General features: G+C 38.2%; 1 protein-coding gene across 1 annotated transcript in view; it reads left to right on the forward strand.

Moving 5' to 3' along the window:
• Nucleotides 1–17,772, forward strand: part of LOC127440406 (uncharacterized) — a 102,509-nt gene extending 84,737 nt beyond the window's left edge. Inside the window, 3 exon segments of the mRNA XM_051696951.1 lie at nucleotides 14,378–14,450; nucleotides 15,735–15,858; nucleotides 15,961–17,772. Of these exon segments, the coding sequence (XP_051552911.1) occupies nucleotides 14,378–14,450; nucleotides 15,735–15,858; nucleotides 15,961–16,571 (808 nt within the window). The 3' untranslated portion in view covers nucleotides 16,572–17,772.
• Nucleotides 17,773–21,189: the final 3,417 nt, after the last annotated feature.

Genomic DNA, 21,189 nt, shown 5'->3' on the forward strand with positions numbered 1-21,189 from the left:
GATTGCGATATCTGAAATCTCAGTATCGCCCGATACCGATCCGATACCAGTGTTGTTGTTTTTCATAATCAGTTCAGAATATCTTTACCTCACTGAGTGATACTAATTATATGTAAAGAAACACAAACCTTTAACTACACATTATTTCAATATAAATGTACAAACTATTAAGAAAAACTTTATTGTTAACTAGTCTACTGGATAATGTAGCAGCAAAATTAACAGTAATTCCAGTCTAAGTCTTCAGTAGAAAAAACATTCGACTTGTATCTGGATTTTTAAAGGATTCAGATCTCTTTTTTTGTTCAATTTAGTTGTAAGATATCAGTTCACTTCTCATTCACAGTTATTTTTTGAAACCCATTAAATTTAAATATTGTTATAATTTGTAAACAAATTATAATAATAATAATACATTATTATTATTATTATTATTGACTTTTAGAATTTTAAATACAACAGTAAAATATTTCAGTCGTGCACCTTTAACTTTAAAACCCTCAGGCTTTTATTTTGACTTTCTGAACTCTCCAGGAAGTCCTGTATGTGTCTGTTTGTAAGCAAGTTCATAGTAGTTTAATTCACTTCTTATTCAAATTCCGGTAAAATGCACCTCTGGCGCCATTCTAAATGCATATTATAAGTGAACCGAACTATTGAGCATCTACATCTGAGATGTTGCTTGTGAGTAGCGATCAAATATTGCTACATGTGAAGGCTAAAAATAGGCGCAAGTGTGTGTGTAAACAGAGCAGCGCCATTCAATAACGTGCTGGCGCTGCACGTGCATATTATATATTTACTTATTAAACACAGCCTTTTGTGATTCACAGAGCTATCGCATATCTTCAGGTGGCTTTGAATAAAATGCACGAGTCATAAGAACTACTTCAATGGTGTTTTTATGGTTCTTTTTTATCATTTTTGTAGTTTGACAGGAACGAACATGACTAACACACATATCGGATTTTGATCGGGCTCGTCGGACCGATACCCAATCCATCTAAAAACGTCAGTATTGGAGCGGATCGGTGCATTCCTAGTTATTATGTGTAATCGCTATTAAATTAAGTTTTCTCTTTTCAAGTGACTAATAATCATTTGCCTTGATTCTGATTTATAGTCTCTACAGTTTTTATTCAAATTACTGTGTAATTTAACCATTTATTTTACAAAAAACTTAAGATAAATATGCATTACAAAGTCACTCTTCATACCAGCCCATGGAAAAAAAATATTATCCATTCCGTTTATGAGAATATTTTGCCATAAAATGCATCGTTCACGGTAATCTCCCATTCATTCCAAAGAGGAGTTCTGCAGAGCTTGTCAGAGCGAGCAACCATAACCAAGGAGGTGGAGCTTAGCGAAGGGTTAATTAACAAGTCTGGTTACTCCATTAATTCCAGTGAAGACAAATCATAATGCTACTCTATACAATGGCATTTTAGGGCATTGTGAGCTTCCAACTTTGTAGCAACAGTTTGGGGAGATCCCTTTTCTATTCCAGCATGACAATTCCCCGTGCACAAAGTGAGGTCCATAAAAAAATGGTTTACTGCATCTGGTGTGAGAGAACTTGACTGGCCTGCACAAAACCCAAAACGGAACCCTATTGAACATCTTTGGGGTGAATTGGAACGCAACTGTGAGCCAGGCCCAATCGCCCAACATCACTGTCTGACCTCACTGATGCTCTTGTGTCTGAATGGGAGCAAGTCCCTGCAGCCATGTTGCTACATACAGTATAGTTGAAAACCTTCCCAGAAGAGTGGAAGCTGTTATTGCAGCAAAGGAGGAATTGATGCCTATGGATTTCAAATTAACAGTTGAAATGTTTATCAAGCACATAAGGTGTCCACAAACTTCAGGCCACATAGTGTATGAAAACAGCCATTCTTGTAGTATTTTGAAAAACATGTTAAATATATATACAAGTTTATGACTTTTTTTTATACACTATATGGACAAAAGTATTGGGACACCTACACATTACACCTACAGGATCTTTTATGACATCCCATTCTAAATCCATAGGCATTAATATCGAGTTGATCCCCCTCTTTGCAGCTATAACAGCTTCCACTCTTCTGGGGAGGCTTTCTACAAGATTTTGGAGTGTGTCTGTTGGAATTTTTTCCCATTTTTCCAGAAGAGCATTTGTGAGGTCAGACACTGATGTTGGATGAGAGGGCCTGGCTCACAATCTCCATTCTAATTCATCCCAAAGGTGTTAGATAGGGTTAAGGTCAGGGTTCTGTGAGGGCCAGTCAAGTTATTCCACACCAAACTTATCCAACCATGCCTTTATGGATCTTGCTTTGTGCACTGGGGCACAGTCATGCTGGAACAGAAAAGGGCCTTCCCCAAACTGTTTCCACAAAGTTGGAAGCATAGAATTTTCCAAAATGTCTTGGTAAGCTGAGGCATTAACATTTCCCTTCAGTGGAACTAAGGGGCCTAGGCCAACCCCAGAAAAACAACCCCATAGCATTATCCCTCCTCCACCAATCTTTACAGTTGGCACAATGTAGTCAGGCAGGAAACGTTCTCCTGGCATTCACCAATTCCAAACTCGTCCATCAGACTGCCAGATAGAGAAGCGTGATTTGTCACTCCACAGAACACGTTTCCACTGCTCCAGAGTCCAGTGGCGGTGTGCTTTACACCACTCCATCCGATGCTTGGCATTGTGCTTGGTGATGTAAGGCTTGCATACAGCTGCTCGACCATGGAATCCCATGCCATGAAGCTCCCGGCACACAGTATTTGTGCTGATGTTAATGCCAGAGGAGGTTTGGAATTATGCAGCTATTGAGTCAGCAGAGCATTGGCGACTTTTACGCACTATGCGCCTCAGCACTCGGTGACCCCGCTCTGTAACTTTACGTTAGAGTTGCTGTGGTTCCTAAACGCTTCCACTTTGCAATAATACTACTTACAGTTGATCGTGGAATATCTAGGAGGGAAGAAATTTCACAAACTGACTTGTTGCAACGGTGGCATCCTATTACAGTACCACGCTCGAATTCAGTGAGCTCTTTAGAACGACCCATTCTTCTGTCAGTAAAGATCATACATGTACATATTATATATGTGTTTTGCATACAGAGCAATATATCAGATTTCTATATTGGTTGTTGTATTTACCAATTTAGGACTTTCAGTATTTTGTATTCTTGATCTTCAAAGTGTGATGCTGTTTTTTCATCTTTTTGAATTTATTTAAATGTAAGATATTATTTATTAAGCTTATATATATATATATATAGAGAGAGAGAGAGAGAGAGAGAGAGAGAGAGAGAGATCTATATCTCTCTCTCTCTCTCTCTCTCTCTCTCTATATATATATATATATATATATATATATATATCTGTATCTCTATATATATATATGTATCTATATATATATAGAGAGAGAGAGAGAGATATATATATATATATATATATGTATATAGAGAGAGAGAGAGATATATATCTATATCTCTCTCTCTCTCTCTCTCTCTCTCTCTCTATATATATATATATATATATATATATATATATATATATATATATATATATATATATATATATGTATATATGTATGTATATAGAGAGAGAGAGAGAGAGAGAGATATACACACACACACATATCAGTGACGTCCATATGTACATGGGCCAACCTCCAGTCTACAGCCCCACTCCAGGCAACATGCCCCCAGCTGATGTCCAGTCCTATCAGAACCCATCCAGTGCTCCAGCAGGCATGACCCAGACCGGCTATACCGTGCACTCCATCCATAGCCTGCCTGCTACTGCAGACAACCAACAGACCCCTTGTCTGGAGAAAGCTCTCTTATAGGACCCATAGAGACTCAACCTCTCTGATTTCATACAGACATGACACATGTAGTCATAAACGAAGAACATTCTGTTTGAAATGCCACAGACACAAAGATATCTCTTTGATGGTATTCTCATTTCTTTAAGACACTACAAACATACCCAGAAACACTTATTTTTATCATAAAGGCATGTGGCGATTGTTGACTACTAACTGGTTGTATTTTCTCAGAGAGCGATTTAATGACAGATCTTTTACAATTGTGGCTATTATTAGAACATTTTGATGAAGGTGATGAGAAACACTAAGTTATATTAATGATTTGGCTATATTATTGCAGTTCTCAAAGACTGGAAGTAAGTTTCTTTCATGAAAAACACAGAGCATGCTTGTTTTGTACATGCAGTACATTTTGTTACCAATATACAGTAGGTCTCAATAGTCCGGTGTTTGTCACAGCAGGTCCTGAAAGAGAGGTTTCGTCATTTAAATTCTCATCACTATGTGACTGTATGTGAGAGGGAGAAAGAGTTCAGGCCTACAGAAGTCATGTCACCTCTCCTCCAGAACCATGTAGCAAAACACTGCCATAGTCCTCCCTGACAGTGACCCATCACCTCAATGTCTTTAATGGGATAGTTCACTCATAAAAAAGAAAATTCTGTCATAATTTACTCACCTTGTTCCAAATATGGGGGTCATATTAAGTAAATGATGACAGAATTTTCATTTTTGGGTAAACTGTCTCTTTAAACTCAGTTCTCAGTGTTAAAGTGATCAGATGTTTTTAGTGCATTTTTATTTAAATTGTGATTGTTTTGCTGTTTTAATTAACAGTACATTAATACAAGAAGGATGTAATATTCTGCCTGTGTGCAGATATAAATGTGTATATATGTGATCTCAACTCTGTCTTTAGAACTTTATGTTCAAAGCAGCTGCTTGACCTGTAGAAAGGACACATGGGAAGGTGGGGAGTAATGCTACTCCATGTCATGCACTTTTAATTTACCCTTTTCGTTACCCTCATTTCGAATGTGTCCACCTAAAACTTCCTCAGCCCTTAGATGATTATGACTCAATTAGAATGGCATTAACCGTGCACTCTGTAAAAGTTTTTTTCCTGTAACTTTCAATACAAATGTTAGAAATACTCATGCAACTTGTCTTGGATTTTACAAACTATCAATATCCCTTAGAATGGCCACAGGAATGAGTGATCATGTGTAAATGCGTCGTAGTGTGTGGAATGATTGGCTTAACTTCATCTATGTTTCAGAGTCCTGCAGAGGGCTGAGACTGACACTAAAGAAAACAAACTGGCTCATATGCCATCCCTTAATTTGAATCTCCTACTATAAACTAAGGTGGTACCCCACATCTCTGTCTCTAGCTGCAGTGTTATCAGAGTAGTTGTTGACATTTCATAGAGAGACATTCTGGGAAATTGGAACCCTGGGACCATGAGCCAGTTCTGTAACACCTTATTATTTGCACATGGAGATGATAATCCTTACGTAAACCTTATCCACAGGGAAGATTTTTGGTGTATCAGTTCTGTTAAAAGTACCCAGTTGTTTGTATGTAGTATTTTAATCATCTTAATAATTATTAGTATTCACAATAAAACTAGGCCAAATGTATAGCACACATTGTGTCTCAATTTTATGTCACTGGTGTGTTTGCTCGTGGAAAAGATAAAAAAAGTTTTAGGCACTTGTGAAAAATGTTGCATAGTGAGGATGTCTTCAAAAAAATAATGACATAAATATTTTTCATTTATCACTTAATGTCATACAAAGTCCAGTAAACATAAAAAAAGCTAAATCAGTATTCCGTGTGACCACCTTTGCCTTTAAAACAGCACCAATTCTCCTAGGTACACCTGGACACAGTTTTTCTTGGTTGTTGGCAGATAGGATGTTCCAAGCTTCTTGGAGAATGTTGTTCATTATAAGCGTTAATTTTGCACCCCATGTATCTGTCCATGAGCCATTTACGTGGCGCCCCTATGCGTTGCACACCTTGCATATACAGTTATGCTCAAAAGTTTGCATACCCTTGTAGAATTGGTAATATATGTGCCATTTTTAAAGAAAATATGAGTGAGCAGGCAAAACACATTTCTTTTATTTCTTATGGGATTCATATTCAACTGTAGGTTATAACAGAATGGCACAATCATAAAACAAAACATGGCAACAAAGAAAAGAAATTAAATGACCCTGTTCAAAAGTCTGCATACCCTTAGTTCTTAATACTGTGTATTGTTCCCTTTAGCATCAATGACAGCATGCAGTCTTTTGTAATAGTTGTCTATGAGACCCCAAATTCTTGCAGGTGGTATAGCTGCCCATTCATCTTGGCAAAATGCCTCCAGGTCATGCAAAGTCTTTGGTCATCTTGCATGAACCGCACGTTTGAGATCTCCCCAGAGTGGCTCGATGATATTAAGGTCAGGAGACTGTGATGGCCACTCCAGAACCTTCACCTTTTTCTGCTGTAACCACTGGAGGGTCAACTTGGAATTGTGCTTAGGGTCATTGTTGTGCTGGAAAGTCCAAGAGCATCCCATGCGCAGCTTTCATGCAGAAGAATGCAAATTGTCTGCCAATATTTTCTGATAACATGCTGCATTCATCTTGCCATCAATTTTCACAAGATTCCCCGTACCTTTAGAGCTCACACACCCCCAAAACATGAGTGAGCCACCTCCATGCTTCACAGTGGGGATGGTATTCTTTTCACTATAGGCCTTGTTGACCTCTCTCCAAACATAGCACTTATAGTTGTGACCATAAAGCTCTATTTTGGTCTCGTCACTCCAAATTACAATGTTCCAGAAACTGTGAGGCGTGTCAAGGTGTTGTCGGGCATATTGTAAACGGGCTTTTTTGTGGCATTGGCGCAGTAAAGTCTTCTTTCTGGCAACTCGACCATACAGCTCATTTTTGTTCAAGTATCGTCGTATTGTGCTCCTTGAAACAACCACACCATCTTTTTCCAGAGCAGCCTGTATTTCTCCTGAGGTTACCTGTGGGTTTTTCTTTGTATCCCGAACAATTCTTCTGGCCGTTGTGGCTGAAATCTTTCTTGGTCTACCTGACCTTGGCTTGGTATCAAGAGATCCCCGAATTTTCCACTTCTTAATAAGTGATTGAACAGTACTGACTGGCACTTTCAAGGCTTTGGATATCTTTTTATATCCTTTTCCATCTTTATAAAGATCCATTACCTTGTTACGCAGGTCTTTTGACAGTTATTTTCTGTTCCCCAGAAAGACACTAATTGCAATTTAAAAAGCCACAGGTGTGGGAAATGAACCTTTAATTGTCATTTCAACCTGTGTGTGTCACCTTGTGTGTCTGTAACAAGGCCAAACATTCAAGGGTATGTAAACTTTTGATCAGGGCCATTTGGGTGATTTCTGTTATCATTATGATTTAAAAAGGAGCCAGACAACTATGTGATAATAAATGGCTTCCTATGATCACTATCCTTAAATAAAAGACAGTTTTCTTTTTGCATGATCAGTCATATTTTCAAAATCAATGCCAAAATTTCACAATTTCTGCCAGGGTGTGCAAACTTTGAGCACAACTGTATGGTTTTTGCGCCTCTGCCCCTTTGCCCATATGGGCTGAGGTGCCCTTCTGGGTAAAATATAGACTACAGGCCAACATTTATTCAGTTATCAAATGCTTAGTAACATACACTTCTGAAATTATGTGATTGTATTGTTGTGCTTTAGAATAAATTATCGCTCTTTATTTTGGACTGGATTACAATGGCTGTTTGATAATTGGGTCTACCAGACCTTCCTTATCATTTGTAATCAGTCAAATATTTCTCTGTTAGCACGTCATTGAACATCTTCAAATAATGCCATAACATTTGTTTTCAGTTCTAATTACCTTTATTTTCTTTAAACAAGTCATCAAACATGCCTCTACAAGTGATAAAACATGTGCGCACGGAAACTATGCGCAAATTTGCGCGTTTCTGTATAAACCTGACCCGAGTGATACAACCGACCCAGAAAACTAAAATCTTTTCAACTTTAAAGTTTATTCGAGTCGTTTATGGCAATAATGAAAACATGAACTGGTACCAGGTCAAATATTGCAGGTAAAAGTGAAATTCATAATTGTTTTTCAGTTGTCTCCACGGAATGATTATACTGTAGATTTGATACATTAATAGGTTTCTGATTTAATGCTATCAGACTATGGGTCGGTAAATTAAAATGAGCAATTTCTCATCCTAATTTTGAGGGGTGTATTGAGTTATCCAGAAAAGAGCAGTGAATGTTTTTCTCCTTTTCAGTGTTGTTGCTTTATTATATACCCTACAATTCTATAGGCTATTATTCTATAGGGTATACGAATCATATGCAATCTAAAGGACTGTGGTTATTTATATACAAATTATTATATTAGTAGATACCGTGTGCCCCTTTTGTTTTTCCTTGATATTTTTAAAGCAGCATAAAGTGAATCTGGACTTTATATGCGTCAAACGATCATGTATTGTGCATGCACTCTTTATATGTACAGCAAGGTTTAACCATGGATTTAACAAATAAAAAATATTTGTCCTGCATAAAGTGAGATTTTGTCCAATAAATATATTAGATGAAATCATGTTTAATGATCCCAAAACAAATACAAATTATTTAATTCACAAATTACACTGCCTTCGTTTAAGAAATTTTTTTTTTTTTTTTTCTCTCTAATGTACAATCATTTATAGTTTTTTCTCTGCGCATGAATGTAGCAAGCGATGTCGGAAGTTGTTATCCGCAACCACTAATCTAGAGTCAGTTTTTTTTTTTATGTTTCACTTATCATTAAGGTGTGGATTTGGCTTTGGGAAACTGACCAACAGTTATGTGCCACTTTATCCCGAAGCAGAAATCGAAAGCAACAGGCGGTCGATTAAGTGAGAGAATTCAGCTATGAAATTCTCTATGCGTTAGAGGTAGGCCGAGTTCGAGTCAGTTTTTCAAGTAGAACTTTGGGTTCGGGTTTGTAATTTATGAAAAAATATACAGGACTTCCGAACTTGTTTCGCCCATGACTTAGGGGCCGTTCACAACGAACGCGTTTTTGCGTGCGTCTGCTCTGATTTTCCATTGTTTTTCTACGTAAACGCGCTGGACGAACGTCCTTGACTGCTGCATCGCGTCTCACTGTTTCTTCAGTGTCTCACGCAAGACCGGCACATTTTTAGACACAGTGTCAAGTTAAAAATATCTTCAGGTCTCAAAAACGCATGTCGAGACACGTGTTCTGTTTCATTCGTTGTGCTGCGTCTAGACTGTTTTTAGCGCAAGTGTCACAAAGATGTAACTTTTTGAACAAGTTCAGGTTGCAAAGATGTGATTTACAATGTTTAAAATTATTCCAGATTATTCTGCAGCAAGCAAAGTTTCAGCTCTTGATAAAAGGCAATGTTTTATTCCTTCTGCTCTAGTGTGCTGAGGGGCTGCCGTGCCTTGTATATTTACTATGGCTGGTTACTGTTATGAATGTTGCCTACAGTGCTTACATAAAATACAGCCTTTTACAACAGGGTGAACAATACACTGCAGCATCAGAAAATAAGCTCCAGGTGAAAGTAAAGTAAATAAGACAGAAATATATTACTATTGTATACAAAAAATCATCAAAGTAATAATAATAATTCTGTATCATTCTGTATTAATGAAAAACTGTACAGCAATTAATAATTGTTAGATTATAATAATAATAATAAATAACAACTGAATTCCAAAATGTTGGTGAACTGTAAAAAATTGCTGTAAATTTACGGCCAGATTCCTACAGCAATCTACTGTGATTCTTAAATACAGTAGTTTGCTGTTAAAAATGTTGCATTCTGGGAGATCAAGAGCAGGCTCACTGTGAAGTGACTAGTTTTATGGTAAATAGCTGTTCTTTGCAAGGCATTAGGGGAAAATTAACATTTAAAATCATGATATCGTCTTGGTGAAAACTATAGTGACATTTTGAAACGTATATTTTACACCCCCCCCCCCATGAAAATTGTAGTTTGTGGCACATGGTTAGTGTTCATGATGTTTCTGACCAACACCTCTGTTCTTTATCATCTCACATCAGCCTTCACTTGTCTGTCTAATTAGAAGTAAAAAAACAACAATCTGTACACAGTAAAATAACAGTATAGCACTGCATTGTGGGTTATAATGGTGAAATACCCATAAGCCTTTGCGCTTGAATAAGTATGTGTGCTTGCAATGCATTGGAGCTACAAAAAAAAAAAAAAAAAAAAAAAAAAAAAACACGTACAAAATTATTTATTCAGACTTAACAGAAGGCTTAGTTTAATTAGTGTTGTTGTTTTGTTATCAATAGTTGTGTTTTGATTGAAGTCACCATTATGGCGATTAGTGATCTCTTGAGCTGGCACCGTGGACTTTCTTTATTATTATATTATGTTCTTCCAGCCAGTCAATTTGTGTTTAAGTAAAACACAAGTTATTGCACTATGCTACTTGGAAGACAAAATATAAGGTCAGACTGAATATCTGATCATACCTTGCAAATGTCACTATATGTGGCAATAGTGATGCATTACACATGAAAACATAAAAGCAAAAACAGTAAAAGATATTTCAGCTAAATGATATCAGCAAATTGAGTGTTTGATGTTTTTGATTAACTTACAACATAACTCGAGTTGTTGTCAAGACACACTTATATCAACTCTCGGCATACAAAACGCAACAGTGGTGACAATTAACAAACATACTTTTACGTAAATAAGTAAGAGCTGAACATTAAAATCCAAGTAACTTGGACTACAACAAAAACAACATCAAAATAAACCAGTAAATAGTAAAAAATTGAAGTAATTTCTTCATGCCGCAGTGCATGCTGGAAACATAGCTGTTAATTTCAATAACCGTAGATAGTATGCAATTTGTCAGCTTCATGCTGCTAAATTACAGTTGTATACTGTAGCTGTAAAAACAGTATCTAGCTGTTAATTTCAGCAACAGCAAGACACTGTTAATTTTAAAGTAACATGCTGGCAACTCTGCTGCTAGTTCTTTACTGTGTTTTGATGAGAAAATCTTTAAGAGTGTAGGTTTTGCACACCCTGTTCATAAAAAAAAAAAAAGTTTTGTAAAAATATACAATACTGTGCAAAAGTTTTAGGCACTTGTGAAAAATGTTGCATAGTGAAGATGTCTTCAAAAATAATGAAATAAATAGTTTTCATTTATCAATTAACGTCATACAAAGTCCAGTAAACAAAAAATCTAAATTGATATTTGGTGTGACCACATTCAAAACAGCCCCAATTCTCCTAGGTACACCTGGACATAGTTTGTCTTGGTTGTTGGTAGATAGGATGTTCCAAACTTGGAGAATTCAGTTCTTCTATTTATTTAGGCTGTCTCAGTTGCTTCGGTCTCTTCATGTAATCCCAGACTGACTCGATGTTCAGTGGGGGCAATGCCATCTGTTGCAGGGCTCCCTGTTCTTCTATTCTATTCAATTAGCAAAAGGAATGGTTGGGAGTCTAAAATGTATATTTCCTAATGACACACTAAAGCTGAAAATATAAATAACCATCTTAAGACAAATGTTTTTGTAAAACATCTTATGTGCCTATGACTTTTGCACAGTACTCTATATGTAGGTAAATATTGCTTTTTTTATCACTGTATTGTTGAAAAACTGGTAAACATGCATTAAATATCTTGAACTATAATTTTATTTCATTAAACATTTGGAATGTACTTTGCTACAACGGCTGATAGGATGAATTTAAAATTATGATTTAAAATAAATTATATGTAATTTTTTAAGTAACATTTTCTATATGGGGCCCTCGGTTTGGTTGCTTGGGGCCTCAGAAATTGTAAACTGGACACGTATGATTCCAAAAGAAATCTTTGCTAATTCTCACGGTCTCTCCATGCTCCCTTTCGATTTCCTCGTTCTTAACTTTGATTTATACTTTGCATTTATTTAGGCTACAAGGTTTGCGACTTCACTAAAACAATGTTTGAGCTCCATAACCTCAGGCGTATTGCTTATTTCGCAGATTCCCAAACCAGCATATCACTAAGCACATTCTTGGTTGAGCGAGCGGCCTGAGAGAGCGAGTGTAATCTTCAAAAAGGCCTCTCCACTCAGGTGGAATTATCAATGCTCCGCTCACATGCAATTTGATATTAACTCACTTTAAAGTAAAAAAAAAAAAAAAAAAAAAAAAAAAAAAAAGGCCCAAATTATTGTCAAATTAGTCCTTAATGAATGACTTGTGCATTTGAAATGACATGAGGGTAAGTAAATTATGACAGAATTTTCATTTTTGGGTGAACTATTACTTTAATGTGCCATTCTGCCAGAAAGACAAAATACATTTGGTAAGATTTCATAAAGCAAGTAAACAGATTAAAACATTTAAAGGCAAGATTGACAACAAGCGTTTGAAATGGGTACTGCAGTCCAAATTCAAAATTATGGAGAGTTGACTGCCCCACCCCAGACTCGAAGCTCATGGGTAGCCAACTCAGCATCCGTTTTAAAGGATTTCTAGGCTTTAAGCTGTCTCCATCTTCCAAAGGCATCTCCTTTGGTATTTATCCTTGTTTTACTACACCTCTGGTCATGGTGGTTTTTCGACGGATGACGAGGCTTTTTAGGTCGGATGGAATCTGTTATCTCTGGTCCAGTTCGCTTGCTGGCTTCCATGGCTGCAGCACGCAGAGTTGTTTGCCTGCAAACTTGTTCAAATCTGGCAACCCAGCGGTGTCAAAATACTATTGGTGAGTTTGAAGTGGGCGGGATCACACAGGCCAAAACATAAACAGAAATTCCGGCCCGGAATGTACTATATACTGTAGAAAGTAGAATATACTGGCTGTAGCATTGTTATCGGAGAAGTCAGTATTTCAACTTGGCATGTTTCCTAATTCTCTAATGACATATTATGATCATTTTATGATTTAGTACAGTAAAAAATATTACATATAGCACCTTTAAAAATAAAAGAGATCTTGAAAATAGTCTGAACTTATTTTACTTAAACTTAAAGTGCTTGCTATAAGAATAGAATAGGATTTTGTGCAGTGCAGATTAAAATCATCTTAATTCCCTCACTATTGTATATTCACTTGTGTTATTCCTGGATTTGTGAATGTCATTGTGATTGTAATGTTTCAGTTTGCTATACTGGAATGTAACTTTTTTCCCCCATAACTCCATAAAAAAGAAGCGTGACTGCTTCATTACTGTGGCAATAAAAGAACTCTAGTAAGAATGCAGTGTAAGCAGCGCCATGTACAGAGTCCAGAGTATTCAGTCATTCAGTAGCGTGAGAGATGCAGTGGATGTGCTTTGTGACAGGTCACTCATAGGGGGATTTACTGAAGACTCAAATTGTCAAGATGCCCTCAGGGAAGACTGTCAAACTCATCCTTAATGAGGTTCTGCAGTTTGCATGTCTCTGCATTCCTGTGTTTGTAGTTATGGAGCGCTTTGCTTCACTCATTCAGTCTGTGAAGTCTAGCTCCACAGCCTACTGGCTGGTGGTGGCTGCCTCTGTGGCCTATGTGGCATCTGTAACCCTGTTTGTTTGGGTGCCTTTGAAGTACTTCACTCTTAAGACACGACGATTCTCAGAAGTAACCACCTGGTAAGTGCATCTCCATTTTCTATGCTGCCACAATTATATAAACCAAGTTACAAAAGTACACTGCAAAAAATCATTTTCTTACTCTGTTTTTGTCTTGTCAAGTAAAAAATGTCTAAAAATCTTTGCAACCAAATGCATTTACTTGAGACGCAAAACTGCGTAAGTTAAGACTTGTATTCAGAGAATATATCCTGATTGTCTTTTTTCTTACACCACTGACTAAACCTAATTACATTTTGTTAGATTAGGGTTAAAACAAGAAAAAACAATTTGATAATGGGGTAAGAAAAATAAATTGGAAAAAAAATAAATAAAATCAAGATATGTTTTCTGAAAATCAGTTGTATTATGCAATTTTCTTCTCAACTGAAAGTGTCTAAGCATGAGGATTTATTTGTTTTTATTTATTTATTTATTTATTTATTGTAATGCAAGCATATCATGGAAACTGCCTGTTAGTTGAAGTGATTCATTGATGCCTTCTTTTGAATAGTAGAATAATTAGTTAATGCAAACACAATTTTTATAAGCTGTATCTTTTCTCAAGATGGACACTCCCATTTTTTTTAGGCAAATCTGGTTAGGGTGTAACTTTCATAAAATAATAAAGTAATAATCTGCACTCAGATAATACAGTAAACTTCTGTTCATTTTATTACATACATTTTAAAATCCCCCTAAAAGTTATGTAATAAAAAATAACTTAAGTTTATTATCTGAGTTCGGATAATCACTTCATTGTATTACGAATGACAAATGGATCAACGCACCTTAAAAATATAAAAACAGTAAAAGACTATAGAGCACGGTGTAAAAATAACTTTGTTAGGGTGTAACTTTCACAATGAAAATATTAAAATCTTATCCCCTTTCCAGGAGACCTGTTACACTTGCATATGTAATGCTCAGCACCTTACCATGCTTTGCTATCATCATAGCCAGCTCAAAGGTAATACATTGCTCAGTCACATTTGTAAACTACTGCATGAACTTGTATTTGCTGTAGTTAATTCCATATTACCCAATCATTTACACTTTTAATAATTAAGGTGTTCCTTAAGAAGTTATTTGTGGAACATAGAATATATTCTCCATGGCATCAGGCTCTGAAAAACTTTTGTCCTAATTGGAACCTTTATTTTTTAAGAGTGTACCTTTGAATATTATTCACCATGCATACAGATCAGTGAAATGTTTTAAAAACCTTTATACTGAAAATGGTTTGGAGCCAGTGATGTACATGTATGAGAGACTTTATGATACATTCTCTCCATGTAATAAATACTAAGTGCTTACCATGAAAAAAAAACAAAACAAAAAACAGAAACTTTTCATAGACAGATCTCTGAGGTGCTCAGTAACTCGCTCTAGAACAAGAGATTTGCTATTAACCAAAAAGATGGTGTATTATAGTCTGGAATGTCAATGGTTTTGTATTGCAGCCAGCTGAAGTCTCAGGTTAAAACTGAGGGCTGTCGGGTTTAGATGTGCATTAACTGCAAATGCATTGCTACTCTCATAGTTAGGGAAGAACTGCTGATGACAGCAAATACCTTTAGAACCTCTGATAGGGGTTGGCATGTGTGTTTTTAAATAATGAAATTAACCTACATTTTGAGTCTGTTTGTAACTGACATGGTGCCCACAATCGTGCCAAGCCTGGTAATTTTTTTAAATTGTGTTTCAGGTCTGGAAAAGTCATGCAAATAAGTCTTAAAATGTCATGGAGATGTATAAAGATAAATCTACATAGATGAATCTATTGATGAATCTGAATAAAAATTTTCTAGTTATGCTCTGCTGTCAAATATTTCATGAGCTAGATGTTGCTCTTGTGTAGAAACAGCATGCTCATGAGTCATAGTGATGTTCGATTTGTCAGCAAATCATTCTTTTGCGCTTCAGTTAATTGGCAAAATCGGTTCACAATATGGTCTGATTCATTTGTGAAGTGGTCTGAATTGAGAATTTCTAAAAAATCTTTATCCAGTAATCACAAACGACTGGAAATTTCATGGTAAAGTCATGGAAATTCACTGGTCGAAAAGTGTGGGGAACCTTTTAAGAATAGAAGAACATATGCAGTTCGTTTGTGGTGATTCATCCAAAAGTGGTGATTTAACTGCTTTCGTTTTTAGTCTTTCACCTCCATTTACTCTTGAGGATGTTAAAAGGCTTTTTTTGCTCCAGACTGTTCTCTCAGCAACCCCCTGGCCTATTTATGGTTATGCAGGTTCAGGTTGATGCTGACGTTTGTTATGACCGCTTCACTGAGCTCCCTGTCTCACTGGTCTTGTTCTCCCTCATTTGTGTGGACATAGTAGAGAGAATTCGCCCTCTTCATCTGACAGGACAGGGTAAGTGATGACAGATTATATATTTTGACCAGAGAAGTTAATTAAAGACATGTTTCTCTGCCTTTCTGTAGTTGTCTTCTTTTTATCCCCTTTCTTTAAAAGCAAATGGATTAGAGTCAGACTTTGAGATGCCGGGCCCAGCACTGACTCACTTGGAGCAGGTGACATCAGTGTCTGCACAGCTGCAGGCTAATGGAGGAGACAGTGACACATCACTGAGGTCACTGGTCAGGAATGGGTCACCATCGGGTCACTGGGGTGATGCAGATTTGTGCAGCACTTCTCGGGCCAGCAGCACAGCCTATCTTTATTCCTCCCACTCTCACTCTGGTCCTCTGCGCTTTCTCTGGAGACGAGACCCTCGTCATGACCTCTTTGTAGCCAGCTTCATGTTCTGGTTTGATACTGTGGAAATGGTGAGGGTGGCCGGGACACTTTCTATCTATTACTCAGGGTGGGTCTTCCCTATATACATACTGGCTTATATGTCTGTTTTGCGTGTGGTAATAACACCCAACAGTCCGTTGCTGGCATCATTAAGTGTTTTGTCCCAAGATTTACCATTTCTTGTGGTGCGCATCTGCCTGGTGGTGATCTTTGGTTATGTTACTCCCCTGCTGTACATACTAAAGAACATTTTCGCAACAGCATCCTTCGTGTACTTCGTCTTTATGACTAAACTAAAGATGCTGAACAGAGGAAGCATGTTCTGAGGACATTGTGGAGTCCAGTTTGTGTGGAAAAAGCAGCAGAAGAACGATTAGGGGTATAATATTGATAATGTCCTGTATTTTCATCTGTAAATATGTTTTACTACCATACGAATGTGTATAATTGTTGATTTATATTTTACAGATGGCACAGACATCTGTTTGTTATTGTTTCCAGGTAAAGGTTCTGTCGCTCTGTATTTATTGAGAAATATATTGGTAAATGCTGTTTGTGTTCATATTTTGACTAATGCATATTTTAAGGCTTTTTTTGTGTGTGTGTTTTTTTCTATGCATCCAAATACCTGACTTAAATGTAGTACATATACTGCATGTTTCATACATCACCACTGATCTAATATTTTCCCACCTAATTTTATTTCGAACACCAGATATCAGCTTCTTGCACATGCATGTGTATTTATTTAAATATTTATTGTTGGATTTCATTCCAACATGTGAGTGTAGCTCACGCAAGGCTCATATTGACTTAAGATAATGCAAATTCATCTGACCTGTGTCATGAAAAACTGATTGCTTTTTTTGTAGAAGGCTTGACCATTAATACTTTGATTCTACTCTGATCCATATCATACAACAAAGAGAAGCTTTTCAAAAATCCCCTTGCATCTTATAAATGAAACCTCATTTTTCTCATATTTCTCATATCTTTTTATTTTAGCTGTCCATATGCACACTATAAGCAGGGGTGTAAAGTGATTGAGTAAAAATACTTAAGTATTATACTTAAGTATTACTTTTTGGGATTGTCCTTTACTCGGGTGCAATTTAAACGGAATACTTATACTTTTACTTAGTTACATTTCCAAGGAAAAAATAGTACTTTTTACTCCACACAATTTTATTTAAACTTGAAAAAGTACTCACTACATCTTTGCAGATCATTTTCTTTTGCCTTACTGGACTGAAGCTGCCTTTTCACTGCATCTGACAAATAACAGATGACAGACCAGAGGTCTGTCATTTCAAATGGAGTGTCATACGGCGGCTGTGTGGAGTTCCGACCATCTGAGGCAGAATTTCGGATCTGATTTGAGCTTCGGATGTGTTGAAATATCTGTTTGACTAGACTGTATGTGACTGTACAAATCTGAGTAAATATTAATCATGAATTTGTTTGAATTCATCCATCTGCTCAACAGCAAGGTTTGGTAACAAACCTCAGAAAACAATTCACAAAAGCAACAACATTACTAACTTTCTTAAAAGCTTCATTTGATTTTTTTTTTAATCTTTCTATCTGTCTCAAGTGGCTGGGTGTTCTGACATCACAATTCATGAGTAGCTTCTGCCATGCAACGAATATTGCTGACTGTGGCAACATTTTTGCAAAATAAAATTATGTGGTTCGTTACACATCTCAGAGCAGTTCCGAAGTAAAATTTCCACTGTGTGGCACTAAAAGCAAGTCAGATGTTCTCCAGAACAGATGAGGTTTTTAAGGTTAAAGTTCTATCAAGATTTAAATCAACAAAACTTACCTCCCTAACCTAAACCTTTAACCTAAACCTAACTGACAGTATAAATAAAAAGCAAATGTGAGATGAAAAACACATGATCCCGGAAGTGTTCTGGATTCCCACAATTCCAGCAGACTAGCCCAGGCGCCACACCCGAACCTGCGTCTGCGGTCACCTCCACCTGAGGGGGAGAGTGGTGGGGAACTTTAGATACTGGGGGGGTGCAAACCCCCGCACACAGGGTACTGGCTTCGGTGGCGGGACTCCTCTCCTCCGTGGGGCAGGAATGGGCTCTGGGGAGAGAGCAGAGTGAGAGAGAAGAGGGGAGGGGGAAGAGAATGGGGAAAACATAGGGGGAGGGGAGAGAGAGTGGGAGGGCACTCCCACCTCGGGTACGCCACCATATGGTCCTTCGCCAATCAGACAGCCTCCTCCAGTGATGCCGGGCGGTGGCACTGGACCCACTCCGCCATTCCTCGTGGTAGTTGATGGGCGAGCTGCTCCAGTACCACCTGGTCAAACATTCCCTCAATGTCACAATCCCCCACCAGCCAGCCATCTCCGGCAGGCATCTCGGAGCTGTTGGGTGAAGGCAAACGGGCAGCCGGTCCTCTCCAACTTCATAGAACGGAAGAGGTTGCTCTGGACTGCGGCCAACCCGCTGCAGGATGGTCTTCTTCAGATCTTCGTAGGCCAGGAGGTTAGGTGCCGGCAGTTGTTGTGCTGTGAACTGGGCTTCCCCGGACAACAACGGGAGGAGACTGGCCCCAGATCTCAGCAGTGCGCTCGAAGAGCTATTGAAGAGCCGCTGTCGATCTTGCCGGAGCTCAAGCAGGGATTGTTGGTGGGACTGGTGTAGGCCGGCGAGGGACTTGAGGATCTCTGCCAACGGGGAGGACTCCACGGGGCGTACTTCCTCCAACTTTGTCCCGGGTCTCGGCACCAGTGTAATGGACTTCACAGTAGGAGGGTAAGGAGGACACAGAGAAGCGGGTTTCTCCAGTCACAGGTAGTTTAACTGTCAACTTCAATGCTTATAGCTTCACACAACTCAGCAGTTTTACAGGCATGTAGTCTCTCAGACTCTTTAGCTTCACGTACACAATAATCACATAAGCATCCTAGTTAAACGAACACAGCAGGCTTCCTTGTGCCAGTTTCTCTCCCTCTCTGCTGGTGGCGTGGCTGCTTATATGCCACTCTCCCCATGCTCACTGGAATTAGAGACAAGTGTTAGACATAAACTAGCTCAGGTGTAAGCGCCCTTACCACTTTCTCTCTCTAATACAGATCTAAACCAAAACCAACCAAGCTACTGTACAGCGTTCATCCTCGCTTGTAAACAGTGCTGCTCTTCCGGCTGTGATGCACATGCATCTGTTCTCACGCCTTTCAAATGCCAATGCGATTACGTCACACGTGCGTACTGCTCCTTACCAGTAGCATGATTTAGAGTTAAAAGAAGTACTGAAATATTGGTCTTTTTTGCACCAAAAGTGATCGTGATGCTTTAGAAGATGTTAATTTAACAGCTGGAGTTGTATGGATGACGTTTATGCTGACTGTCTGTGTTTTTGGAGCTTCAAAAGAGAAATCTCCATTCACTTGCATTTTAAGGACCTACTGAGCTGAGATATTTTTCTATTTTTCTTCAAATGTGTTCTGGTGAAGAAAGAAAGTCATACACACTTGGGATATCATGAGGGTGAGTAAATAATGAGAGAATTTTCATTTTTGGGTGAACTATCCCTTTAAACAGCTAAACGTTTGTTTTGAGCACATGGTCTGACAATGAAATGTCCTGTGTTGAAGGCATTGTGTTTCGTATTCAAGCATCAAAATGCTCAAACATCCCATGACGAAAGTTGGCAACCCTATGTCAAATGTAAACTCTGTGTCCTAGAGTAAAAGCAGTTGAGAACCACTGATCTAAGATAAACATACTGTATGCAATCCAAAAATACTTGGTTCCAGTGATCAATGTCATGGGAAAAAACAATAGAACTGCCGCAAATAATCAATCACATCAAATACTGTATCACCAGGATGTTGTTTTATGTGCGATGACACTTTTTTCTTTTTCTTTTTCTTTCATCAATCCATCTTAATACATTACACTATTTGTATTGGTAAGTACTCCAGTAGAAGAATATGGCTGACTTCTTTCTGACTTGGTGTTTAGGAATGCTAGTTGACGCATATTTTCTCCTGTGCATTATTCTCATTTAAACAACGAGGTGTAATTTTCTTCCTTGAGAGTAGGCATTAAAAATCTATCTCTGAGTGTAGATGAATTGTTCTCTTCAGTGTGCCTCCTGCGGATTGTAAAATAAAGCTTAATTCATTCAGTTTAAACTTGACAGTCAGCATGTGAACAGATGCTGCAAGTAAAATTGCATGAGCTTTCTCTCTCACCACCTCAGCAGGGGACAACAGGGGGAGAGGAGAAAGCAAGGACAGACTTACAGATACAGTATAGAGATAAAAAGGAGGCAGTAGAGTGGACTGATTAAGGCAAATGATAGAGAGAGGGCTGAGAATCGAAGAGAGGAAGAGAAAGTGCTGTAAAGCTGTGTGGCCAGAGGCACATTTGAATTCAGACCGTGTTTCTCCTGCGTTACAAGCGCCAGCACACAATATAGGAACAGGGAGTGAGAAAAACAGAAGACCACAGCCTCTCCGGGAGCCACAGAAAGGACAGAAGGGGTAACTCTGGTAATGAGGAAAGCCCGTGTCATGATACACAAGAAGAGAGATACTAGAAAGCTTGCAATGGACTGAAGGGGAAGGAGGCAGGGAGGAGTCGTGAAGGTAAAGTAACTGCCGAGAAAAGGCACAGTGTGGACTCCAGCCTCTGCCTGTGTGGACTGGAGACAAGGCTGCCTAGACGCAGCTCGCTTCTGGATTCTGATTGGCCGGAGAGGGCAGGGAGAGGCTGATGCAGAGAAAGTCAGGCAGGAAAATTACATTTACACCATGCATCAATTTTAAACTCTGAACCTGTGTGTCTTTGGAAAGGGGTGCAGTGGGAGGGGAGGGGGGCTTGTCTGGGTAGGGTGCAGACTGGCGTAAATAAATAAAGGAGAGAAACTCATATCAAGAGCACTACAGGGAAGAGCGGAACAAACACACACCTGGAG

This window comes from Myxocyprinus asiaticus, chromosome 5 (assembly GCF_019703515.2).
Source record: "Myxocyprinus asiaticus isolate MX2 ecotype Aquarium Trade chromosome 5, UBuf_Myxa_2, whole genome shotgun sequence".
Lineage (NCBI taxonomy): Eukaryota > Metazoa > Chordata > Actinopteri > Cypriniformes > Catostomidae > Myxocyprinus > Myxocyprinus asiaticus.